The sequence below is a fragment of the Falco naumanni genome, chromosome 6 (assembly GCF_017639655.2).
Source record: "Falco naumanni isolate bFalNau1 chromosome 6, bFalNau1.pat, whole genome shotgun sequence".
In the NCBI taxonomy this organism is placed as follows: Eukaryota; Metazoa; Chordata; class Aves; order Falconiformes; family Falconidae; genus Falco; species Falco naumanni.
This window is the reverse complement of record NC_054059.1, coordinates 41,139,445-41,161,887: the sequence shown is the minus strand read 5'-3', so window position 1 is coordinate 41,161,887 and position 22,443 is coordinate 41,139,445. Positions and strand designations below refer to the sequence as shown.

The 22,443-nt window shown below is 37.6% G+C and overlaps 1 protein-coding gene across 1 annotated transcript in view; it reads right to left on the bottom strand.

Annotated features, from left to right (window-relative positions):
- PRKN (parkin RBR E3 ubiquitin protein ligase) overlaps positions 1–22,443 on the bottom strand; it is a 616,239-nt gene that overhangs the window by 511,834 nt on the left and 81,962 nt on the right. Inside the window, exon 3 of the mRNA XM_040598195.1 lies at positions 901–1,141. Within this exon, the coding sequence (XP_040454129.1) occupies positions 901–1,141 (241 nt within the window). The remainder of the gene's footprint in view (positions 1–900; positions 1,142–22,443) is intronic.

The following is a 22,443-nucleotide window of genomic DNA, read 5'->3' as shown; positions in this document are numbered from 1 at the left end:
ACATATTCACAAACCATCTTCTTTACTCTGAACTTACGTGTTTGGTATTCTCTTCTGTCTTGTGTATAAAGGGTACTTGTGTACTGCTTCTTCTAAGAAGACATCTTTGATGGACCGTTATGATAATGGTATTGGACAAATGGTGCCTCTTCACTGGGGACAAGCAGAGTTGTCAGTAAGGGTAAGCTAGGCTGTGTGTGAGGAGGGGGTTACTGTGAGAAGAATAATGTAACAGCAAAAAGATTCTTATATTTCCTTCTGGCTTGAGCTTCTCTCTCATGAACAGTTCTAAATATTACTGCACAACCCATTTGCAGTAACTTGTTTCTCAGACTATTTTTCATGATGAAGACAAGATATTCTCAGTAATAATTTGGTGGATGAAGAACTACTGAAATACATAGCATGAATCACCATCATATTTTGTGCTAGCTATGTTTTTATAAATAATGTCTATTGTATAGAAATATTTTTTAAAAAAATGTATGGGCATGAAAACATTATAATAGTTTGGGAATGAAACACATTTGCAATGCATAAGCTGCCCAGCGTTCTAGTCAAGGAAACTTCTGTAATGGAAATTTTACGGACTATTTTTTGCCTACTTGTAGACCTCTCAGGTTTTTGCCAGCTTGTAATAATTTGTAAAAATATTAGCATAATACAAGTTAGAGAGAACAACACAAGAAATCACTCTGTTTATCCATAAAGCAAAATTATTTTGCTACAAGACACATCAGATGCATATCTCTTCTTAATATTGTTGTATTTTTTGTTTAATAACTAGAAGTAACCGTATGTTGTTAGTTTTTTTCCTGCAGTATAGAACTGATCACACTAAGAAAGAATTAGACAAACATTCAGGTCTGTGTATTGAAATGTACCAACTCAGTGATTTACCTGATTTTCCAGAGGGAAGAGAAATCCTGGGGTTTGTAGTATCCAGAATAACAGCCAGTCCTGCAGAGAATGATGGTAGGATGCTGGTACTGAGATCTACGCGAGTTAGACTTTCAGGTTCTCTTTCCCAGGTTTTTAGGATACCTCCAGCACAGTTATCTTCTGTCTCATCTTTGCTCTGACTGTTCTTCTGTGGACTCTGAACAATATGAACAATACTCTGCTGGGCCAGGTCACAGTTCTGCAACACAAAACCAAAATCCCAATAAATAATTAGTTGTGACATAAGGGACAAAATCCTTCTTTTATCCAATTCGTTATTTGTTAAATGATCTCCAAGCCATTTTGTGTAGAATTTCAGTGTGTGGTAATGGAGTTTAAAGCAAAGTGACAAGAGTAAATTGCTGGAATTAGGATTACTTGCATTGGCAAAAGGGTCACAACACTTACAAATTCTAAACATTTAACAAGGAAATGGTGGCCCAGAGCCAACAGCTCTAAATAGGTCTGGTTTATTGGCACAAAGGAAAAACTCCAGAGGGAGTACTACTAAATCAAGTGCTAAGAATATTCAATACCTAATATGCATTTACACATATAATGCTGATACACACTCTTCATGGAGCAATTTAGGGTCAAATTTGACAATCACAGAGAGTTCATGAGCAAGCTACTCCCACATATTAAAAATAGAAGATTGATACTTATTTCTTGTCCCTAATTTATTTTTCAATCTAAATCTGGCTTTAGATGTAGACTCAGTATAGTTTCCCATTCTTTCCAAAGATGACTTTGAACTGTTGACTTCAAAATTAGAGAAAGCCTGTGGAAGATCTCACAACTGCCACAGGCTTTGCTGGTAGAACAAAAAGGTTGCTACCCATTTTAGCCCGAGGTGTCACACATCCATACTTCCTCTTCCTTACTTTTCATCAGAGGTAATTCTTGGACAGTCTTTCCAGATCTTGTGTCTTAGAAAAAAGCAAATTGAATAAGGATCTTATGAAAGGTTTACCCATGACAAATCAGAACAGAATTCACATTTTGTTCAGCATTTTCCCAATACAGAAGAGGAAAGCAAATCATTAACTCAGAAATAGAAATTACAGAGATTTTAGATGACCTTCCAGTAATGAAGGACTTTCAAGGAAGACTTATATTGTTATTTCCACAGCACACCTTGCAACAAAAAAATTATTCTTTTTTGGGTGATACCTCCTGGACATCCACACCTAGTTCCCCTGTGCCATGAATGAACCATGTACAAACATCAACATACACACAAAGAAGTTTGAATTTCCCTGAAGAAAACAATTATCTAACTTATTGCAGTATCATTAGGTTGGCCATGTCTGCCCTGAAATGCTAAGACAGACTGCTGATAACATTTGGGAGGAACAGATAGTTCAGAAGTATTTGTCTCAGTATCTACACAATATTAAAAATTTTTAGTTTGTATTTTCAATTTTTTCATGCACTTTTAATTTCAAAAGATTTTTTGATGATATTTTAGTGTTGTTTATACCCTTGTCATTATCCCACCCTCTTCTACAACTTTTTCTCCTCTAGTCTCATTTCCATTTAGTGGTTTTCCTTCATTCACTTACATTATTCTTAGTACTTCCCCCTCAATACTTTAGTTCTTATGTAGTGCAGTTCTAAAACTCTGTTAGTTTGTTGAGGGTTTTTACATTGAATTTTTAATGACACACTGTCTCCTTAGTGAAGCAGTAACCGGCCAGCAGAGATTTACCAGAGCAAGGACACTGCAGTCTTACTATTCAAAGCAGTTACTAGATTTCAAATTTAAAAAATTATTTTAACATTAAAGGTCTCCTTTTTTTGTAAAACTTGTTGTCCATAACATTTCAACAAGATTCATTAAATAGCTTAATAATTTTATTCATTAACAAAAATCCAAAACACATCTGTCACTCTAAAACTCCTCTAACTAAGAATACTGCATAATATTAAAGAACGTAATAATCTAAGAGAAATTAATAATGAAATCAATAACCTAGGCAAATGAGGAGCTCAAAAGTGATTTGCTCAGTTACAGTTAGAATTGCGAAGGGAAACAGGTTTATATGGAAAAACTCACAACCTTGGAAATCCCTAATCAACTGTCAATCAGTCAAACCATGTTTTAATGAGCATCCCTTCTGGCAGTTTTGCTTGCTTAAGTAGCTCCTTTCCTACCTTGTATTTTTTATCACCATCTACTATTCTTCTTAGTTTCTTTCTTTATAAAGTTTGCATCAGTTCTCTGATTCAGTTCACAGCTCGATTCTGTGCTAAAGTCACACTGAGGGCATGGTGCAGGAGAAAAAGAGGGATTGCAAGGGATGCTTAAATCAAACAAAATATCCCCACGAAACCACAACCTTTTTCAGCCACTCTTGCTTGATCTTGAATGCTGTCCACATTTAGATTCATGGTTTAAATCAACAGATCTTTTAAACGTACAGGTTCCTTTCAAGTTCTTTTTTTCATGCTGGAGGATATGTGTTTGGCTATAGAAACAAAGGAAGGGATGACACAACAGACTGTCATCTTACCTGCTGTTCTCCTCAATAAAGTCAAGAACCACATACTTCAAAATAAGATGTAAAAATTGCACTTTGGTCCATTATAAATCCATACAACCCTAGCAATAGCATATTCCTGTATTTCGTTTAATGAAAGCTCTCATTTTTATAAGGGCAGGTGAACATGTATCTTAGCTTTCTTGAATCTCTTCATCAAAAACAAGAACAAATTTTGGAACATTGAACATCAGTACTTATGATGATAGTATAGGTCATAGACACACTAAAGCTTAATTAGCAGATTCCAGGACAAATTTTCAAAGATAGCAGTTAGGAAAAACAAACAACATCATTTGTTTTGTACACCAAATATATTTGATCTGGAAGTCACTGAGCAGCAATAAACATGGAGTCCCAAATCGTCAGTTTTGTAATGTTGTTTCTGACTACATTAGATTTGAATTTAGTTTGTGTTTAAAGGAGGAAAGTAATTCTCAATCTTTGGGGGGGGGGCGGGGGAAGAGTGAGAAGACAGCAGAAAGCAAAGAAGAAAAGAAAAAAAACCGAAGAGGTTTGTGATCGTATCTTATTTGTGAAGAGACCTGGATAAGAATATCACCAAGCAGTTTCCCAGAATTAGGGTGATTAATGTTTTATAGCAGACTACATTTCATAGATGGTAGATGGGCTAGGACTGCAGCTTTTTTCTCTGAGAAATGAGGTAGAATTCAAACTATTTTTGTAAATGTTTAGGTTTTGCCTGAGGTTACTGATGTAACACAAATCTAAGATACAATTGTTTATGTCAATGTCACTTTCATTTTCCTCATGCATTTGTTCTACTCCTCAGGAAAAATTTCTTTTGAGAATATCTATTATTAATGATTCTAGAGATATTGTCTTGTCTTATCTGTTGATCCAAATTAATGCCTGTGATCCACATTCCAAAGGGAAATACTGCAAGTGTATATATTGTAGATTATGAAGTATCTTCTTGCACTAGAGCAAAGGGAGCTGGGAAGATCCAGAAGTGATGAAAGTAAATATTAAGGACTGGTTCTTTAGACAGATTGGGTTTTGGCCAACTTGGAAAAATGAATTCATAGCAGATTAATATTTTTTTTTTCATTCAAACCTATTGTTTTCATATTTTTTCCTGAATTGTCAAGTTGAATTTCAAAAGGCTGAATCAGCACATCCTGAGTAATTAATGCAACACCCTTTGGTGCTGTCAGCTGTGCGTTAACTAGAAGATCACTTCAGGAAACTGAGTTAAATTATGAAGAGGGAAAGCATGACTGTGTTCCAATAACTCTGAAACCCTCTATTCTGACAGATTTCTGCTTGCTGTCTTCTTGACAACATATTTGGATAGTAACATCAATACTGAAAGTGTTCTCCATCTAGCAAATACATATCCCACTAGAGAAGTCATATTATATTTTCTGAAGTGCAATATACTTTATTTTTGAAATGTTTTATTGAAAGAAACACTAGAGCAGAGAATAGCTTCAATTCAGAACTTTGGATATGAATGTAAAAAAGCTAATTTCTTGTGGTGTTTTGTCTTGAAAAGGAATTTGAAATATTTTCATTTTGTCTTAAACACCAGTTTGGGTTTTTTAGGTGTTACGAGGTTTTTTTATTGCCTACAAAACTCAAAAAGCAATTCTTCATACTTCACTACCTAAGATCCAGTTCAAACTTTTCCTGTTATCTGGAAAGGCACATCTTTGCCCATGAATCCCTGGGGGCTATAGAGTGAAAACAATAACAGTTTGCCTAATTGCTGCCTATTTAGATTAAGCAGATAATAGACTGCCTGATGCCACTCAGTATGAGAATCACACAAGGTAAATGCTCAATAAAAGGTATTTTAAACTTCTAGGAATGATCAACAAGAATCAAAATGTTGTCATTCCAGTTAGTTTTTTTCTTAACTGTGCTGCATTTCAATATCAGATGGGAAAACACGGGGAACATTTTTGTTCATTAATCTGCAGAATCACTGAAACAATACAAAAGCTCCCCAGAGTACCTACAACACAATACATCTCTTAAAACCAATAGGACCCATATAAAAGTACAGAGGACACATCAACTTTATTGGAAAAATATTTTTCCATGGATAAAATGTGTAAAAAGACATTAAAGGTGACCTTCTACCTTCTAAACAGGGGAAAAAAAAAAGGCATATGAAGTTCCCAGGTGAGAGAAAAATAAGCCCAACAAACATCACTTTACTATTGCTGTAACCCTTTCACAACCCAAGGACAGAGACCAAGTCTTAAAAGAAGCAGACATAGAAAGGAAATCAATTGGAAAAAAACCACTATGTTCATTCCCTGATCACAGACCAATGATTCAAAAAAGCAAGAAGTAGAAAGCAACAACAACTTCCTTTACTGCATAGGGAGCAAAAGCTGAAGTATTAATGAACTTGAAAGCAAAGACTACCTACAATAAAAAATACAGATAGAGTATTAACATTCTGTTGAGCCATGACGGTCTAAGAAATGGGAAGCAAGATTTGCAAGGCTTAACATTTGTTATTTAACCAGCTGATACAGAAAGAAAAAACAAATACGCTTTTGGGCTTGGAGAGTCTTCTGCAGGTCATGGCAAGAGGAAATCTGAAGGGAAGATTAACCACTGTTAAAAAAATGAAGCAAATCACCACGCTCGTCTGATATTGCCACCCATTCGTGAGAAATCTGTCTGCTGAGTGGCAGTGAACTAAATATTGCTCTGCATGGGGCAAGGGAAAAAGCCAGTGCACCACTGGGCCCAAGTTAGACCACTCAGCAGTTAAATTCCAGCAATCAGAAACTACTTGCTATTTTATGATGCTGAGGAATATATCTATATTTTACTTCAGTTTGCCTTTTCAGCATTTTCAGAGTTATACATTACTGTATTTGTTTAGTATTCAGAATATTATGGATGCTAAGCAACGCCTAGAAATAGAAGGAAAAATAGATCTACTATTGAAAGCAACATATATTCAAATAAATGTGATGAAAAAAAAGAAAACCCTTCACTTAGAGCAGGGGGTCTCAAACTTTTTAAACAGGGGCCGATGTGTGGATGAAGTGGCAGGAGGTCATCTGTGGCTGCTTGGTTTCCCCCCCCCCTCCCCCGCTGGGGGGGGGGGGGGGGGGTGTTCTGTAAATACCTGCGGGCTGTAGTTTGAGGACCCCTGACTTAGAGTATTTGTACACTAATTTTTAAAATCTCTAGCTAATCAGTTCTTGCAGTAGTTTAAATATTGACCATGCCAAAGAAGTAGAATAAAATGAAAGATAAAAAATATGCTATAAAAAAGGATCTATTGCTTTCTAAATCCAAAACCTAGCATAATTTTAAGGACCACTAGCAGAGTTCCTAAGACAGACTATTGCAGCAAATCAAGGAAGGAGTGCACAGGAGTTTTCAATGCAGTAGGTAACAGCTGAAAGTAACCAGATGCTAATGAGTGACATAGAATCATTACAAGTTTAACACAACCAGTGGCAAACACTGGTGGATGGGAGGCAGGCCTTTGGCATATTAAGATGTTGGAATATCATAAAATTGCCTTGGTTTAAGAGGAAATGGTACAATACATCTTCAAAACTCCTTTTAAAATAAGGATATGACATTCTTAATGTGATATGATAACTGAAACTTCTCTAATGATAGTTAATGAAGATGGATACATTAAACATGCAAATGTATTGTTTCCCAGATAAGCCACACTAATTATGGCTTCCTTGTGTTATGGGTTTTTTGTTGGTTTGTTGGGGTTTTTCACCTTCTCCTTTCCACCCCCCTTAAATTTGTATCTGTGTTTTGTATTTTATCCCATTAGCAAGTCCAGGGATAACTGAAGAGTGCCAAGTTTTGAACTATCTATTTAGGTTAAGACTAAATTTGAAAGAGTTTGAGAATTTTGTACTTGTGGACACTTAAGGAAGAGATGAATCTTGTATGAAAGTGCAGCATTTAGATGGAAGCCACTGAAGAGATATTTGACCTGTCAGTTTTCTCACCACCTGCAGCTATGTGAGGTGGCAAGGTCTTACGCTACCTCAGTGGGCGTCATAAAGAATGTAGCTTTGAATTTAAGCTAATCAGAAAACTTCACAGTGAAAGGTCCTTTACAAAACAGGTACACTTGACTGGATCATCTCACCCACAAAAGTGAGACTGCAGCTCTCGCTTTACTTTTCAGTTGCAAGTCCACTGTTGTGGAACTTTGCATCCCAAACACCAATATAAGAAACTGGTGGCAGGATTTTCATGATACTATTGACTGCAATGATCACAGAAAACCACCAGCCCAAAGCACACCTATTCCTCCAAGACATTCTCCATTCGTTGCCCTCCTGGTTCACGAATGAAAGGTAAGTTATTAAAATTCAGTGACTCCACTGCAGCTCTGAGTGGCAGGGTATCTCTGCCAATGACTCCTGGGCTGCGGATCTAAGATGGGGAAAAGTGCACAGAATGTTAAATAGGCTTCATACAAGACATGGAAACATGATGACTGGTCATTGCTACTGATTTATTTGTCATGTTACACAAATTAAATACTCCAGAAACTGCAAAGATGCCCAGACTTTCTCCTTTTGAAAAGATATAATCACAGTCCATGATATCTATATAAAGGAAAAAAATTTGGAATTACAGTGTATCTGCTGAATTTTCCTGAAGGTTAGAAACTTCAGAGCCTTACGGGTAAGAAGTGAACAAAGAATGTATTTTTTCCAACTCTTTTCAATATGGAAAATTAAGAAGTCATTATTAGGCCAAAATTATTTTTGGATTAATTCCCTCAAGTTTCTGGATAGTAACGTAAAATATTAAAAAGGTATTAATTGCAGCTACAGTTTCAATAATACACTAGAAAATGTATCTGATTGCTTCTATTAAATTAGTGACTGTGTGGTGTGTTATGGCAAGCTAACAATAGAAGAGAATAAGCAAAGGATTTCTAGGTGGATTTCATCGAGTGGTTAATTCAGGTTAGCTACCAGGTGCCTCCTAACTATGCATCATATATCAGCTCAGAATGCATGATAGTGCAGTTAGATCTCAAATTAATTAAAAAAAAATGTATGTGAACCATTTAAGTGACTTGCTATATGTGAAGTACATGCATAGACCTCTTCCTCATCAAAAGCTACCTTTAAGGCAATCATTATCTTTCAGTATTTCTCAGATATAAGTTTTTTTTTTTTTTCCCAATAGTTTCTGGTGGGGCCGAAAAACTTGCTGCAGTTCCAATTTTCACATCCTTTAGAGTTTGCAGATCCTGGTTAGGCTGTCCAAACATACATCCCAGAGAGCAGAAGTTCATGTGTGGAAGGTAACAGACTGATTCCCAGTCACATCCTGCTCTAGAAGATGCCTCCTGAACGATGAGATTTTTGCATTCACATGTTGCTAATGGAAACTTTTTCTCCATCACAGAAGCCTAAAGTTTGGGCTGATTCATGTGTTGGGAAAAATCACTTCTGGGCCCTGAAACAAATCAAGTGAAGACAAAAAAAAAGGAAAAAAAGATGATGGCTAAATCAGTGTTTGAAATGTGTGCTTTAGGATTGCAATCAAAACCTAAGCCAATGTATCTGAAAGACATTACCATTATAAAAAAGCAAAACCTTCTTCAGAGAAATCTAAAACCTGGGGATTTCTTTAAATTGGTGTTCCTAGAATGTTCAATATATCTTATTTATAAAATAGAGCTTCTGACTTTATTCTTTACTACTCTCTCTCTTCCACATGCTTATGGTTTGTTTTTTTAAGTACTGCCAGTCTTTGCAGGTAACTTACTAAAACCTCACCTTCATTGAGGCATAAGGTAATAAACTGTTTCTTGTCAAGAATTTTTCCAATCCCACACTGAATACAATACATTCTGGACTCTTTTTAGGGACTGATAAAGTAACTCACACTGATGAGTTGTAATGCCTACAAATTTTTGTTAATTTGACACACTGAAGACTGAAATTTTCATCCCCAAATACAACAGCATTAAAATCAAAGAAATCTTTTCATATAAAAAAGATCTAATCTGGTATTACAGTACTGTAAGTACGGTATAGGGTTTGTCTGTTACTGTTTGATAATGGTAGAGCAAAAGGCAAGATAATTATGTTTACATAGACATGTGAAGTTTAGTGGAATCCAGGAAAGGTTCCTCCGTAACAAATCAGGACCACTTGATAACCTCCTGTAGAGAAACACCCATGTTCTGTGAGGTTGTTGCAGTCCTGACTGTGTTTTCCAATTGATAAATCAGGATTCAAGCAAGCAGTAAGCATAGGATTAATATTGGTATATATTGCTCTATATTTTCTCTCCCTGTGAGACCAAACTTTCTGAAGACCTCTGTACTCTGTCCCATATACAAGTGCCAGGTGTGATACAGGTACTCCATCTGCACCTTGTAAGGAAAGATAACCCTAAAAGTTCTGAGACATTAACTTAAACCCATAAATCTTACTCTTGCTTTGAATTTCCATGTGGAACATGATATATCCACTATGACAACTGCTTGCTACTTAGCTTCTATCAGGTACTTTTTAATGTAACGCCATACAAAAGGGATTAAATCCATACACATTCAAATTAAGATTCCAGTATTTCTTAGCAAAAAGAACAATGGAAGTTGGACAGGAGGAAATAAGTAGATACAGTATGATTACAGCTCCTGGAGCTAATGGTCCTGCCCATGTAGCAGGAAGCCTTAACTAGAAAAATAAAAACCTCTGATTTATAGCATAACACAGTAGATCATACATTAGAAAGGTTCTGCTCTGAATGATGCTCTTTAAAAGAGAAATACAAGACTTGGAAGTTTATACTGACTAGTTCATTAATGTGTTCATAATTTGGTGGAAAGGCAAATGCATTCAAACAATAGTACTTAAACTTTCTGACACTACATCTAAAGTAAGTCAGAATTCCCTCTATTCCTTCACTTACAAATCACTTTATGATTCATTTCCATCTTTTCCACATTGTAAGACACAAAACTTCAACGTCAATTTCTAGCTTAGTGGAGGGAACACAGACATCACTTTCAGTTAGGAATTCTGCAGGGTTATTATTATTGGAAACAATCAAAGACCTTAGCAAAGCTATATACATATTTCCAAATGGCATTACTAATACCATGACATCATTAATATGATAACTTTCCTTAAATGTAGGCCTTGCAGCACAAATTCCTGAAAGATAAATTAATCCTTAAACTAAATAAAAATGTTTTACTGGCAACACATGAGACAGTTTGCAACATTAATATACCTGCTTAGATTATTGTTATTCCCTTTAAAACTCTGCATAACGATCTGCAAAAGACACAGAAGGCAGCCAAACTTTTTGATATTATGTTTACAAAGCTATTAGTATCTCCACAGTGACATTATGAACATATCATGCTGTTATAAAATGGAAGAGAAATAGTCAAATGAACACTAAATTCACATGAAACTTTCTTCTCAGTAAATGAACATTTTTCCTTCTTGTAATTTCATGTGCTATGCACTAAGAACAACCTATAAAATTGCAATTTATTATGTCTGTATAGAAAGTAACAGATCAATGAAAAGTTTATAATACTAAATTAAAAATGAATACAGTTCAGTTTTTTGACTGCTTGCTTGCCTCCTAAATGCAGTTGAGTGCACCTCATTATTATTCCATCTTCTGCTCTGAACTACCTGACAGAACTTACACTCTCTAAACTTATCTCCAGTTGTAGACAGAAAATAAGAAAGCTTGTTATTTACCAAGCACGGATCATGTTTTCCATTGCTCTGATTTCTTCTAAAGCCACACCAAAAAATAAAAAGTAACAAGTGAATAGTGTAAAATGCTTCAATGAATTATATTTTGGACAGATTTTTTTCTGGGTTAAATGGTGACAAAAGGTACTAAGCTCAGAAAAGGTTTCATAAACCAGCACTGTTAGCAGTCTGCAGCGTGCAGCATGGCCTCAGGACTGGGGACTATATGTTGTTTGATTAACAGTAGAGTTAATTCTTAATTCCTATTCTTATTGAATTCTTCTTTAATTTTTCTCAGTCAGGTAGAAGCAGCCAATCTGGTAACAGTTCTCCACTTAACAGGTACATTAAGCATTACTGAGCATGTGAGGAACAGGCATAGAAGTGGGGTGCCAGGACATAAATGAGACACAAATTGTATTTGAAGAAGTGGGGAGTCGCTTACTACGCAGACCTCTGAAAATATCCTACAGACTTCAGTGGTCCCTCGTGCTGATGTGGGGGGAGACTATGGTGGCAGCTGTAGGGTTGCAGAAAGGAATTTGGGAAATTCCCTTCACCAAAGAGTTCTGAAAGAATTCCTACGTATAGTTCATATTGCACTGTGGAAAGTGAATTTTCATATAAATTTATTGCCGGGTGCAACAAAAGCATAATAGCTATAAATATTTATTTCAGTTGCTTCAACTAGTCATTCACAGATGTCTTTCCCATGCTTTATGGCCAGCACCTCTAAACATCTCAACCAAAGAGCACTTTGGTCTTCTACTTATCCCAGTGCACGCATCTATATATCAGATTGAGCAGCTGCTATGACAGCAGCCATAAACGAAGCCTAGTGGGCATCCTGTGCGGGCTTACTTGGTAACTTGTTAACCCACTAGTATAAAAATGGGTAAGAAAAATCTTTTCCAGAGCTTCCCCTAATTATACCTGGAGCCTTGCTTTCAACCTAACAGTTACTATGCTCTGTGAAAATGGTCTTAGATTTGATTTTTGGGATAGGCCTACCAAAACTATCCCAGCAGGATAAACAAACCATCTGGGCACTGGGAAAATCCATACAGTGCAATATCGTGCAGCACAGCTACGTATCTAACTGGATTTTACTTTTGGGTAGAAGAGGCTGGGAAGAATTTGCTAAAGGTATAGTTAGGCATGTTACAAAATAGGTAGACAGCTTATAGACTCTTCACAATCCCTAGATGCAAGATATATGCCATATCAGAAAACAAATATATATCAAATTAATCCCTGCATCCAGTACATGTGAGCATAATTTGTTACCTCTTTCCTTCCCATCCCATATGCAATCATATCTTGTTTTAGAAGGCAGAACACACATGGAGAAACAACGTGAATGCTAAGAAGATATAATATAAACAACTAAAATTTGTTATTAGAATTAATAGATCCTTTGTTTTTTTACTTTTAAGTAATCTGTGCAAATTTTCAAAAAATGTCTAGGATAAATGGTGACCATGACATAAATGTGAATCCAGACTCATTCTGCTAAATAACTAACCTGTATATTAAAAGTACTACTATAAAAGAGAGGTGAGAAAGCCTCATTGAGTCACAGATGACAGATGTTTTTGAACATCAGAACAGGAGAATAATGACCCATAAAAAAGATAAAGGAAACCTGCTTTAAGAGTGTGCTTTTATCCTTACCTGCAAAAAAATCTTCAATTACCCCCTGAGGCCACTCAATTTTAAGATCAATATCTTCAGTGATATAGCATCAAGCTACGACAGAGAAGTTCAGTATTCAGATTTAGTTAGGAAAGCATAGATTATTCAGAAAAACAAGGTTCCTGAAAGTTAATTTGAAGGGTTTTGTATCACGCCTGTCTTTCTTCTGCATACATTCAGTTTGTAACATACGACATGATTTTTAAAGGTGTGTCACAGATATGTTCTAACTCTTACTGTGACACCTAAAAAATCTGGAATATTCAGATCTTTTCATGTGGAAGAGAAATTATGTAATTTGGATTCAGGTCAAGATTCAGATTCTGAAAACACATACAGGAAGAATGGGAATCTATGAGCATTCATGGAGAAGGGACATGTGCTGTGAAATTCATTGGCAAGGCTTCAAAAAATTTTAAGTTTTCCTGAGACCAAGGTTTCGTCAGGTCAGTCAGGCTGTCTGCATTACCAAGTAGCCAAGCAAGCAACCTAACTTACACAGACCAAAAGAAGCAGCTCTCCAGAGCAATACGGTTGGTATTGAGGACCTGACATGCACACCGAAGTTTTGGGGCTAAGGTCTTTGGGGTTGTTAGTGGGGTTTTTTGTTTAGATTACATTTAGTCTCGTCTTAATGACTGCACACTCTTTGCAACTAGGGTGTAGTAGGTAAAGTCCTGAAATTCATCCCTCTGTTTACTTTTCTTCAAAAGCCATCTACTTCATTTGCCCTGAGGATGCTCCATGATGCAAACCAAAACAACATAAAGGGGATGATTAGGAGATCCATTTCAAAAGAAAACTTCTATTTCAAACCAAGACACTAGTGCAGACGCACCTTGATTGTCTAATTCTGAGCTCCCACCAAAGGCATCATGTTGTGGTTTCAGCTGGGACACAGTTCGTTTTCTCCTTAGTGGCTGGTGCAGCGCTGCGTTTTGGATTTGGTGTGAGGACACTGTTGGTGGCACACTGATGGGTTTGGCTGTTGCTGGGTCATGTTTATACTCAGTCAAGGACTTTCCAGGTTCTGGGGCCCTGCCAGCGAGAGGGCTGGAGGGGCACGGGGAATTGGGAGGGGACACGGCCAGGACAGCTGACCCCAGCTGGCCAGAGGGATATTCCATATCATGGGACACCATGCTGAGTACATAAGCTGGGGAAGAAGAAGGAAGGGGGGGGACATTCAGCATTATGGTGTTTGTCTTCCCAAGTAACGGTTACGGGTGATGGAGCCCGGCTTTCCTGGGGATGGCTGAACCCCTGCCTGCCCATGGGAAGCAGTGAATGAATTCCTTGTTTTGCTTTGCTTGCGTGTGTGGCTTTTGCTTTACCAGTTAAATTGTTTTTCTCTCAACCCATGAGTTTTCTCACATTTACTCTTCTGATCCTTGCCCCCATCCCACTGTGGGGGGAGTGGGTGAGCAGCTGTGCGGGGCTTGGTTGCTGGCCTGGGTTAACCACGATACATCAGCAGACATATTTCAGATTATCTGAAGGGCACATAATACTGTTATTTAAAGGTAATACTTTTATTAAAATTGATGCCTACAACAACTGGCTAGTCACAGACTTTTATGCAGTGATTTGCTGGAAGATACATTTATCTAGGTTTATAGAGACTGAAGGAAACAGATAAAGGTACCATAGAAAGACTAAGTAAAGATTAGTAAATGTATGCTGCCTTCTGTTCAGAAATAAACCACTTTTGTTTAAAGTATCAGTTGGCCATTTTTCTTACAAGGTGAAGATTCATGAGGGTTTAGAGCAATATTCCACTACTACTTTTTACTGGTGTATCTAGTAAAACCACCATAGTGATTTCTTCAGAGGATCAGACCTGGTTCACTCAGCTAGCTCCACTAAAAATCCGTTTTTTAAAAAAACTATTATTTAAAAAACAATTGCCTTGTTAACAGTTGTGCCAAGAAAGCATACAAACTCCTCTGAACTTTCTGTAGCAATGGAAATTAAGCTTCGTAAGCCTGGACTTGGAAATCATCTCTCTAAGAGTTGAACAAACAGTACTGTACAGACACATTTTAAAGCTGGCAAACAAGTAATTCAACCATACAATAAAAGGAAGGAAAGAAAAAAAAAAAATAAAAAAAAAGACAATACCAATGATTGTCACACTTCAGTAAGAAAAAGCAGAGGCTACCAGCACAGCTTCTAGCTCTTTGTGACAGGGACTGTCACATCAGACCACAGCAAGTGTCGTCCCTATCTCTTAGTACGCTTTTCAGCAGAGTGGATGGATACTCCAAATGGGTAAGACACAACCCTTACACTCACGGTGCCTCTTTGTATTAATTACTGTTTCATGGTGTGAGAATACTTTGACTTCAGCCAGTGACCAGCTTTAACAATGCTGGAATTTTCATCTTACTGAGAAGCAAGAGCTGATACTGCTTTTATCCCTGTAAGGGTCAAGACTGTAATCTGTGGTACATATGCTATAAATTCAGCTTCCTAAACCTCTTCAAACTTGTCCAGCCTCAACTTTGGTTCCTCTCAAAAAATGACCGAAAACATTCATGCCAATGACAAGCACAAAGTCACCTTCCCCCCCCCCCCCCCCCCTTTTGTTTTTATCCTCTTTGCCTTGAGTGAGAAAAGCTCTGAAGTGATTTCAATGACAGCATGTGCATGTTTAGAAGCACACAGTTAAGAGCAATGCAGAGTTTATATTCACATCCTTTTATCAGTGTCCACCCAAATGATGCTAGAGTTGGCTGGTTGCAATTAACAGGATGCAAAACTGAAACCCTTGCAAGTATAGCACAAATTATCCTCCTTTCTTCAAACAAGTGACCACTGGATCTGAAAACAGAAAAGATGTAGGGGAAACAGGGATGGGCTGGTTTGAGCAGATAAGGAGGGCCACAGATCTGGGAACCTTCCTATGTTTTTACCAACGGAATTGTGTATTTTTTTTTTAATTCAGGTAGAGGACTGAAATTCAGTTTAATTGGATTCTAGCCCGTCATACTCCAGAGCATCCATGCCTTTCACACCTTCAGGTAAATCTGTACCAGCAAGAATTCCTCTACTTTTTTTTTTTTTTTTTTTTTTTTTTTTTTTTTTTTTTTAAGTAGAAGAATTAAATGTATGCAAGTATTTTAATACAGCAAACTGACAAAGAAAATAAGATTTTCAATACTGTTAGGTTGATAAGAGATTACCAATTTCTGCTTTCACTTGTCCTGTGTCTGAGAGGGAGAGGGAGCAACAAATAAGGCCAAAGGATGCAAGGCATGTATCTGCATATAATTAAGATAATTGCTCAGGTTTTGGATACTGTTTGTCAAAAGACAGCCAGTTCAACATGGCTTTCTAGATATGGCAGGATGTGGCCTTCACATGAAACAAGCAGGAATGAGGGATTCCTCCATTGGGCTTAAGCTGCATCTCTTCAGCTTCTAGCACTACTTTATCTGCTTCTGGAAAGGCTGCACCCAAGTTGCATATTCACCTTCCAACAAGCTGCACACTCACACTCATGAATACAAGCTGCCTTAGGGCACTTGTCCATTTTGAAAGGGGTTGGAAGGCATCTGTGTGGACATAGCCAATAGATCTAAAAGGATCTAGAAGGCTCAAGGTACAGGTTATCTGGGAAACAGCTGTCATTATAGATGCTGACTTTATCTGGCACCCTTGGAAAAACACAAAGATTTAGACAACTGGGAGATGATGGTTTTCAGCCTAGAATCCTTGAGACTGAAATTAATTTGCTACTCTGGTAAGAAAGGTTCAAATTTGTAAAGTATGATGCAAAGACAAAAGCTTTCCTCAATCTTTTGGACTTGTAAAAAACTTACGTTTTTTAAAAATAAAACAATAGAAATGTTTTTTTTTGTTGCTATTACTTTATATTTTCTGCTACTTGCATGATTTAACCTAGGACTCATTTGCTAACATTGCAATTGTGATACATCGGCTAATGGCAGTATTCATATGTCTTGCAGGAAACACAAGGGCTTAGATGCTTGCATGGAGATGCTAAATCGGGGGAAGTATCTGCACCTAGGCAGTTATTTTATGCCCTTATCATAAGTGTCCCCACGGATTAGCTGGCCAGGGATGGACTGGGTAGATGTGAATTTGGCATTAGATCCTGTTTTGTGGTGGTTTAAGATGTTTATGAAACCAGGCAGTTGGGTTTCTGTGGAAGATGATACAAAGACGGTGGGCAGTGAGAAACATGTGACTGGAATCTGAACATGGGCCTGAGAAGGAGCATTGAAACACCTCCCTGTAGAAATGTGCAAACCAGAATAAACCTAGTACCTACAGCCAAACAGCTGCTGTTGCTACCTATGGCTACTGCTGTGTGATATAACTGACTTGTAGAAATATAGGAGACAAAATGTTCTGATTTTGTAGCATCTCTCACACTAAAATGTATCAGGCCAAATCACTAAATTGTATTCTTGTTGCCAATCTCAGCACAGAGACCCTCATTTAATTGACATCTCTGCCTTGAATTATCCAGGAAAGTTAAGCTAACAAGCATTAGTTCATTAGATTTCACAAGGGACATGAACACAGCTTAATGGTCATTTGTGAACTCAGACATTCAACTGTCTGTTATCACCTGTACATACATGTAATGTATTAACACAGATCTTTAGAAGTAACATGTAAAATTATTGCAAAATTAAGACAAGTGGTAAGGCAAATCATATGTTTTAATTAAGTGTAACCATATTAACTGCATCTGATTTTCTTTTATTTATTAATTAGCAATAATCTATGTTTCTATTGAAATTTTTTAATATCCAAAATTGTTGCTATTTATCATGTTTAAAGATATAACCACAAGGCACTTCTAAAATTGTGGCAATTTACTCTATAAAGGTTTATGTACAAAAACCTTTCCAAAAATCCTGAAAAATCATACAGATTCTACTACAGGGGGTCAGTATTCTTAAAGATGAGACTAATATACTTGTAAACTTGTGCTGTCTTTTTCTGCCAGCAACGACCAGTGACAATTCCCTCATTGCTCCTGAGGAAAAATAAACTAAAAAGGGTATAAAAGGTATATTTTCCAAACCCTTAAAAAACTTCCATTCAATGTTGTCTTAATCACAATACATCAGTACCCCAAGAGCTGTGGCACAGCAGACACCTTGTGCTATGAGGAATCCTCTGTCAGCCTCCACCACCCAGGATGTATGTATGCAGAGCAAAAATGCATGTAGACCAGATTTGTCTTAGCTTGGCTTACTACAATCACTGATGCACCACTTACACAGGCAGTGTTGATATACTCACAAAGACAAAATGATGCAATTCACTATTAAAAGTTGTCTTCTCATGAGAAAAAAAAAAAAAAAAAAGAAGCCAATTTTAACCTGTGCTCCACAAGTTGCACAAATCAGTGAGTAACAGAGATGAAAACATAGTTATACATATTTAAGTTACACTTGAAGGTTTCTCTAAATGAACATATGCAAATGCTTGAAGCCGAGGGGCAGCTCTTTCTTTCTACTCAGGACATTTACATACATTTCCAAGTTAATATTTAATCTAGTATTCAGTAAAACATCACTAATTAATTAAATAAATTCCTAACATCCTGTGAGATGTCTTTTCTCTCTGAGCTGCAAAACAGATTCTTCAAACACCTTCCTCATCAAAGGAAGTGTAATGGTTTTCACTCTACAGTGCTTTTAATTGCAAGAAAAGACCATTTTTAGTTTTAATATTATTGCTTAACACTGTTTTTTGTAATTTTAAAGACTACTAAATATTATACTTTGGCAGGAAGAATTTTGAGGCAGCAAGGAATAGGATGACAAAAGTTTCAGTTAAAGAACTGGTGTGCTGTCTAATAGTAATTTGATGAGAAGAGAGGAATTGCCACAGTGCATCAGCCGTAAAGGTCTCCCTCACTCACTATCAATTACTTATAAGGGAAAATTAAAAGAAACCCTGCAGAAGGCTGTTGCAGCAAAATTTGACCATGGAAGGCTTTTTTACCTAACACCTGCAATGTAAGTATGAGGATCCATTAATTTCCTAGCCTTTCTAGATTTTTTTATTATTTATACACAGATACATAGTTTTATAACACAAATGGAAACTTTTAGGAAACCTACTGCTTTCATTTCCGATGGGCCTGTCAACATGGTAGCCATAATGATGCTTGTTCTCAAACTACAGCACTCATACTATAAACTCCCACTACATCATGCACACAAAAAAGTGGAATGAAGATTTTTAATCTATAGTCACTTTATAGCTGTTATTTTATATATTTTTATCATGTCCTTCGCTGGTTTTCTCCCACCTAAACAGTTCAAGCCTTTGAAGTTTCTCCTCTCACCAAAAAGTTTTTTCTGGTACCAGCGATTGCACATGGCTGACAGTCCCCACCACAGCTGGTATTCTGATCTGACCTGAAGCATTTGATTATTGTAGTAGCCCTGCAATGTGTCAGGAAAATTCCAAAAAGCACTAAGAAGCATGAGAGCACCTGCACTGCTAATGTCTAAACTGAACAGTAATACAGTGTGGTGCAATTTTTTATGGATGAGGCACCTCTGTTTCATGGAACCCTATTCTTCCCCTGCTCTTGAATTTTGTATTTTTTCCCGTTTATTTAAATTAGACATAAAATCAAGTGCCACATGACACAAGAATTCTATAAGAATATTACTGAATACCTATGTAAGTAATTTCTTTTATTGATTTAAACCCTTAAGGTCTATTTAATGGTTTTTTAAAAAACTGAATAGGGCAGACTGCCCTGGCACCATTCAACGTAATTTAACACAAATCCATAGAAGAGGATTGATCTTACTAAGCTTATTTCAAATATGGTTTACAAATACTGACTCTTAGTGTGTTAACTTAGGCCCTCTTTGCTCTGAAAGATATTTTTATACCTACTCTCATACCAGATGGGCAGTCAACTATTTTATAAAAGATGACAGAAAAATTACATTATATAAAGTTGGAAAGAGGCAGACTAATATCAAAACAGGAAAAAAAAAAAAAAAAGTAATGAATTTGCCTGAACCAATCTCGTATTTCATGACCTCATCATGCAGAAGCTGCCTATCTATTTCACAAGTGATAAATATTAAAATGAAGTTTTTTTGCATGCCTTATAAAAAGCTTCCAATACCAATTGTTTTCACAAATGTTTTCTCCTGGAAGCAGTGAATGCCTCTTCATCAATTTTTTATCAAAAGCAATCTTGTTCTGATTTTAGTCTTATCAGAAAAACTTCTCTCTCTCCTTTGTTCTTTTTTCTTCCTTTCTTGGCAGAAGGTACATGAATATCATTTTACACTTGACCGTGGCTTTATCTCCATTGATCAAGCAATAAAAAGGAAGTCTGAAGGATATGTCGTGACCCTTCAGAGCTTCAAACAACAGAAACAAATGCAATGATTCCACTGTGTCAGATAGTGACAAAGACGGAAAGCATGTGTACATGCACACATGAACATGCTAATACTCCTTTTTCCAAGGAATGCTTCCACTGCCAAATATTTCTTAGAAAAGAAAATAAGGATTTAAGACAGAATAACAGAGAACTTAATTTACAGATACCTTCCTAACATGTTCATTGAGCTTGAAAGAGAATATACATTATCAAAACACCAACAGAGCACAGAGCTTGGCCTTTCAGCTGTACTTGTCACACGGGATGCACATGACAGGGTTTCAGTAGTGGGGGCTATGGTGGGCAGCTCTGCAGACAGAGGCCATGAGCTGCCTTGTGCAGTCACAGCCCAGGCCAGTCACCTCTGGAACTGGTGACAGCAACACATGGCATGCCAAAACTGCAGCCAGGCAGGTTAGGAGGTGGCACCCCAGCTCCAACCTATTTACGAAAATCCTATAGCCACCAGGGTGAGAAAGATGCTCATGAAGGCAGATGGCTGGAGGCACAGGGCTGAAGAGACAGCTGGAGATGCGCTGCTGAAGGCGGTTGGAAACAGAGCCAGAGGCACTCTTTGAAGGAAGTTTCCCATGCCAAAAGGTGTTATCCATAGGGGACTTCAACCCACAGGCAAGTCATGCCTTGGGAAAACCCTTGAGGGACTGTAGCCTATGGGCACTCCACATTGCTAGGGACACCTCTGAGGGACTGAAACCCACTGATGACCCAGGCCAGGCAGGCACATTAAGAACGAAGGAAACAAAGGAAAATCAGGCACCGATTTCAGACAGAAACCATTATGTACTTAACTCCAACCTCCTGCACTGCCCATCGCCGCATCAAACAGACAGGGAGGGATTGAGCATAACCTGCTGTGAAAATAAAGGGACTTTAGGCTAGGAAGGGGGAGGTGATATTTTGTTTATTTGTTTATGTTTTCTTTTTTTAGTCAATACCCTATTCAGAGATCAGAAGCTCGTGCTGACAATAAATTAAATTTATTAAAAATTCTGAGTCCATAATATTTTGCCTTCAAGACTTACTTTACGTCCTTGACCCCATAATGTGTTGAGAAGTATTCAGTCTGAAGGCTCATTTCAAACCTCACCTAGGACTGTGGGGGAAGAAAACATTCAGAACAAATGCCATATGTTTTCTGCTGCTAAACCTGGACAGCAATCAAGGTTTCAATTTTTCTGGACAAAATCCTCTGTTTCTACAAATAAATGTCATTCCAAACATCTCACAGCACACTGAGGCCAATGCACAGTGACAGAGCTCCAGAACAGAGTGACTGCTGCCGTAACAAAAGCTTGAATATATAACAACTTCCCTGGTAGAGAGGAAGAGGCTGCAAAATACCCCATTTCTGACTCCTAAGAGAGAAAAAAAATACCACAATAACCGTAAATAAAACCACTTTAAGATTACAGGGAAAAAAAAATACAAATGAAATTTATAGGCAAATGACTGAAGGTTTATGCTCCCCACACAAGGACTATGTAGCTGTTTGCTTCTTAAGTATGCATGTGCATCAGATTGTTCCTTCCCCTCACAGACAGAATCTTGCCTTAGATATAACAGGCAGAGGAGCACTACAGAGACAAAGTGCTTCCTATAGATGAATCCATAAATTTAATTTATAGATGTAGAGGCAGACTATACATAAGCTGCTCCAACCAGCTTCTCAGCTCCTGGGCTGCTAAGGAGAAAAGCTGCAAGGCAGGAAAGCACACTCATTTGAATCATAGGGGTGTCCTGGGTTCAGCTGGGACACAGTTCGTTTTCTCCTTAGTGGCTGGTGCAGCGCTGTGTTTTGGATTTGGTGTGAGGACACTGTTGGTGGCACACTGATGGGTTTGGCTGTTGCTGGGTCATGTTTATACTCAGTCAAGGACTTTCCAGGTTCTGGGGCCCTGCCAGCGAGAGGGCTGGAGGGGCACGGGGAATTGGGAGGGGACACGGCCAGGACAGCTGACCCCAACTGGCCAACGGGATACTCCATGCCATAGAACTTCCTGCTGACTATATAAAACTGGGGGGAAGAAGGAGGAAGGTGGGGACATTCAGCATTATGGTGTTTGTCTTCCCAAGTAACGGTTACGGGTGATGGAGCCCGGCTTTCCTGGGGATGGCT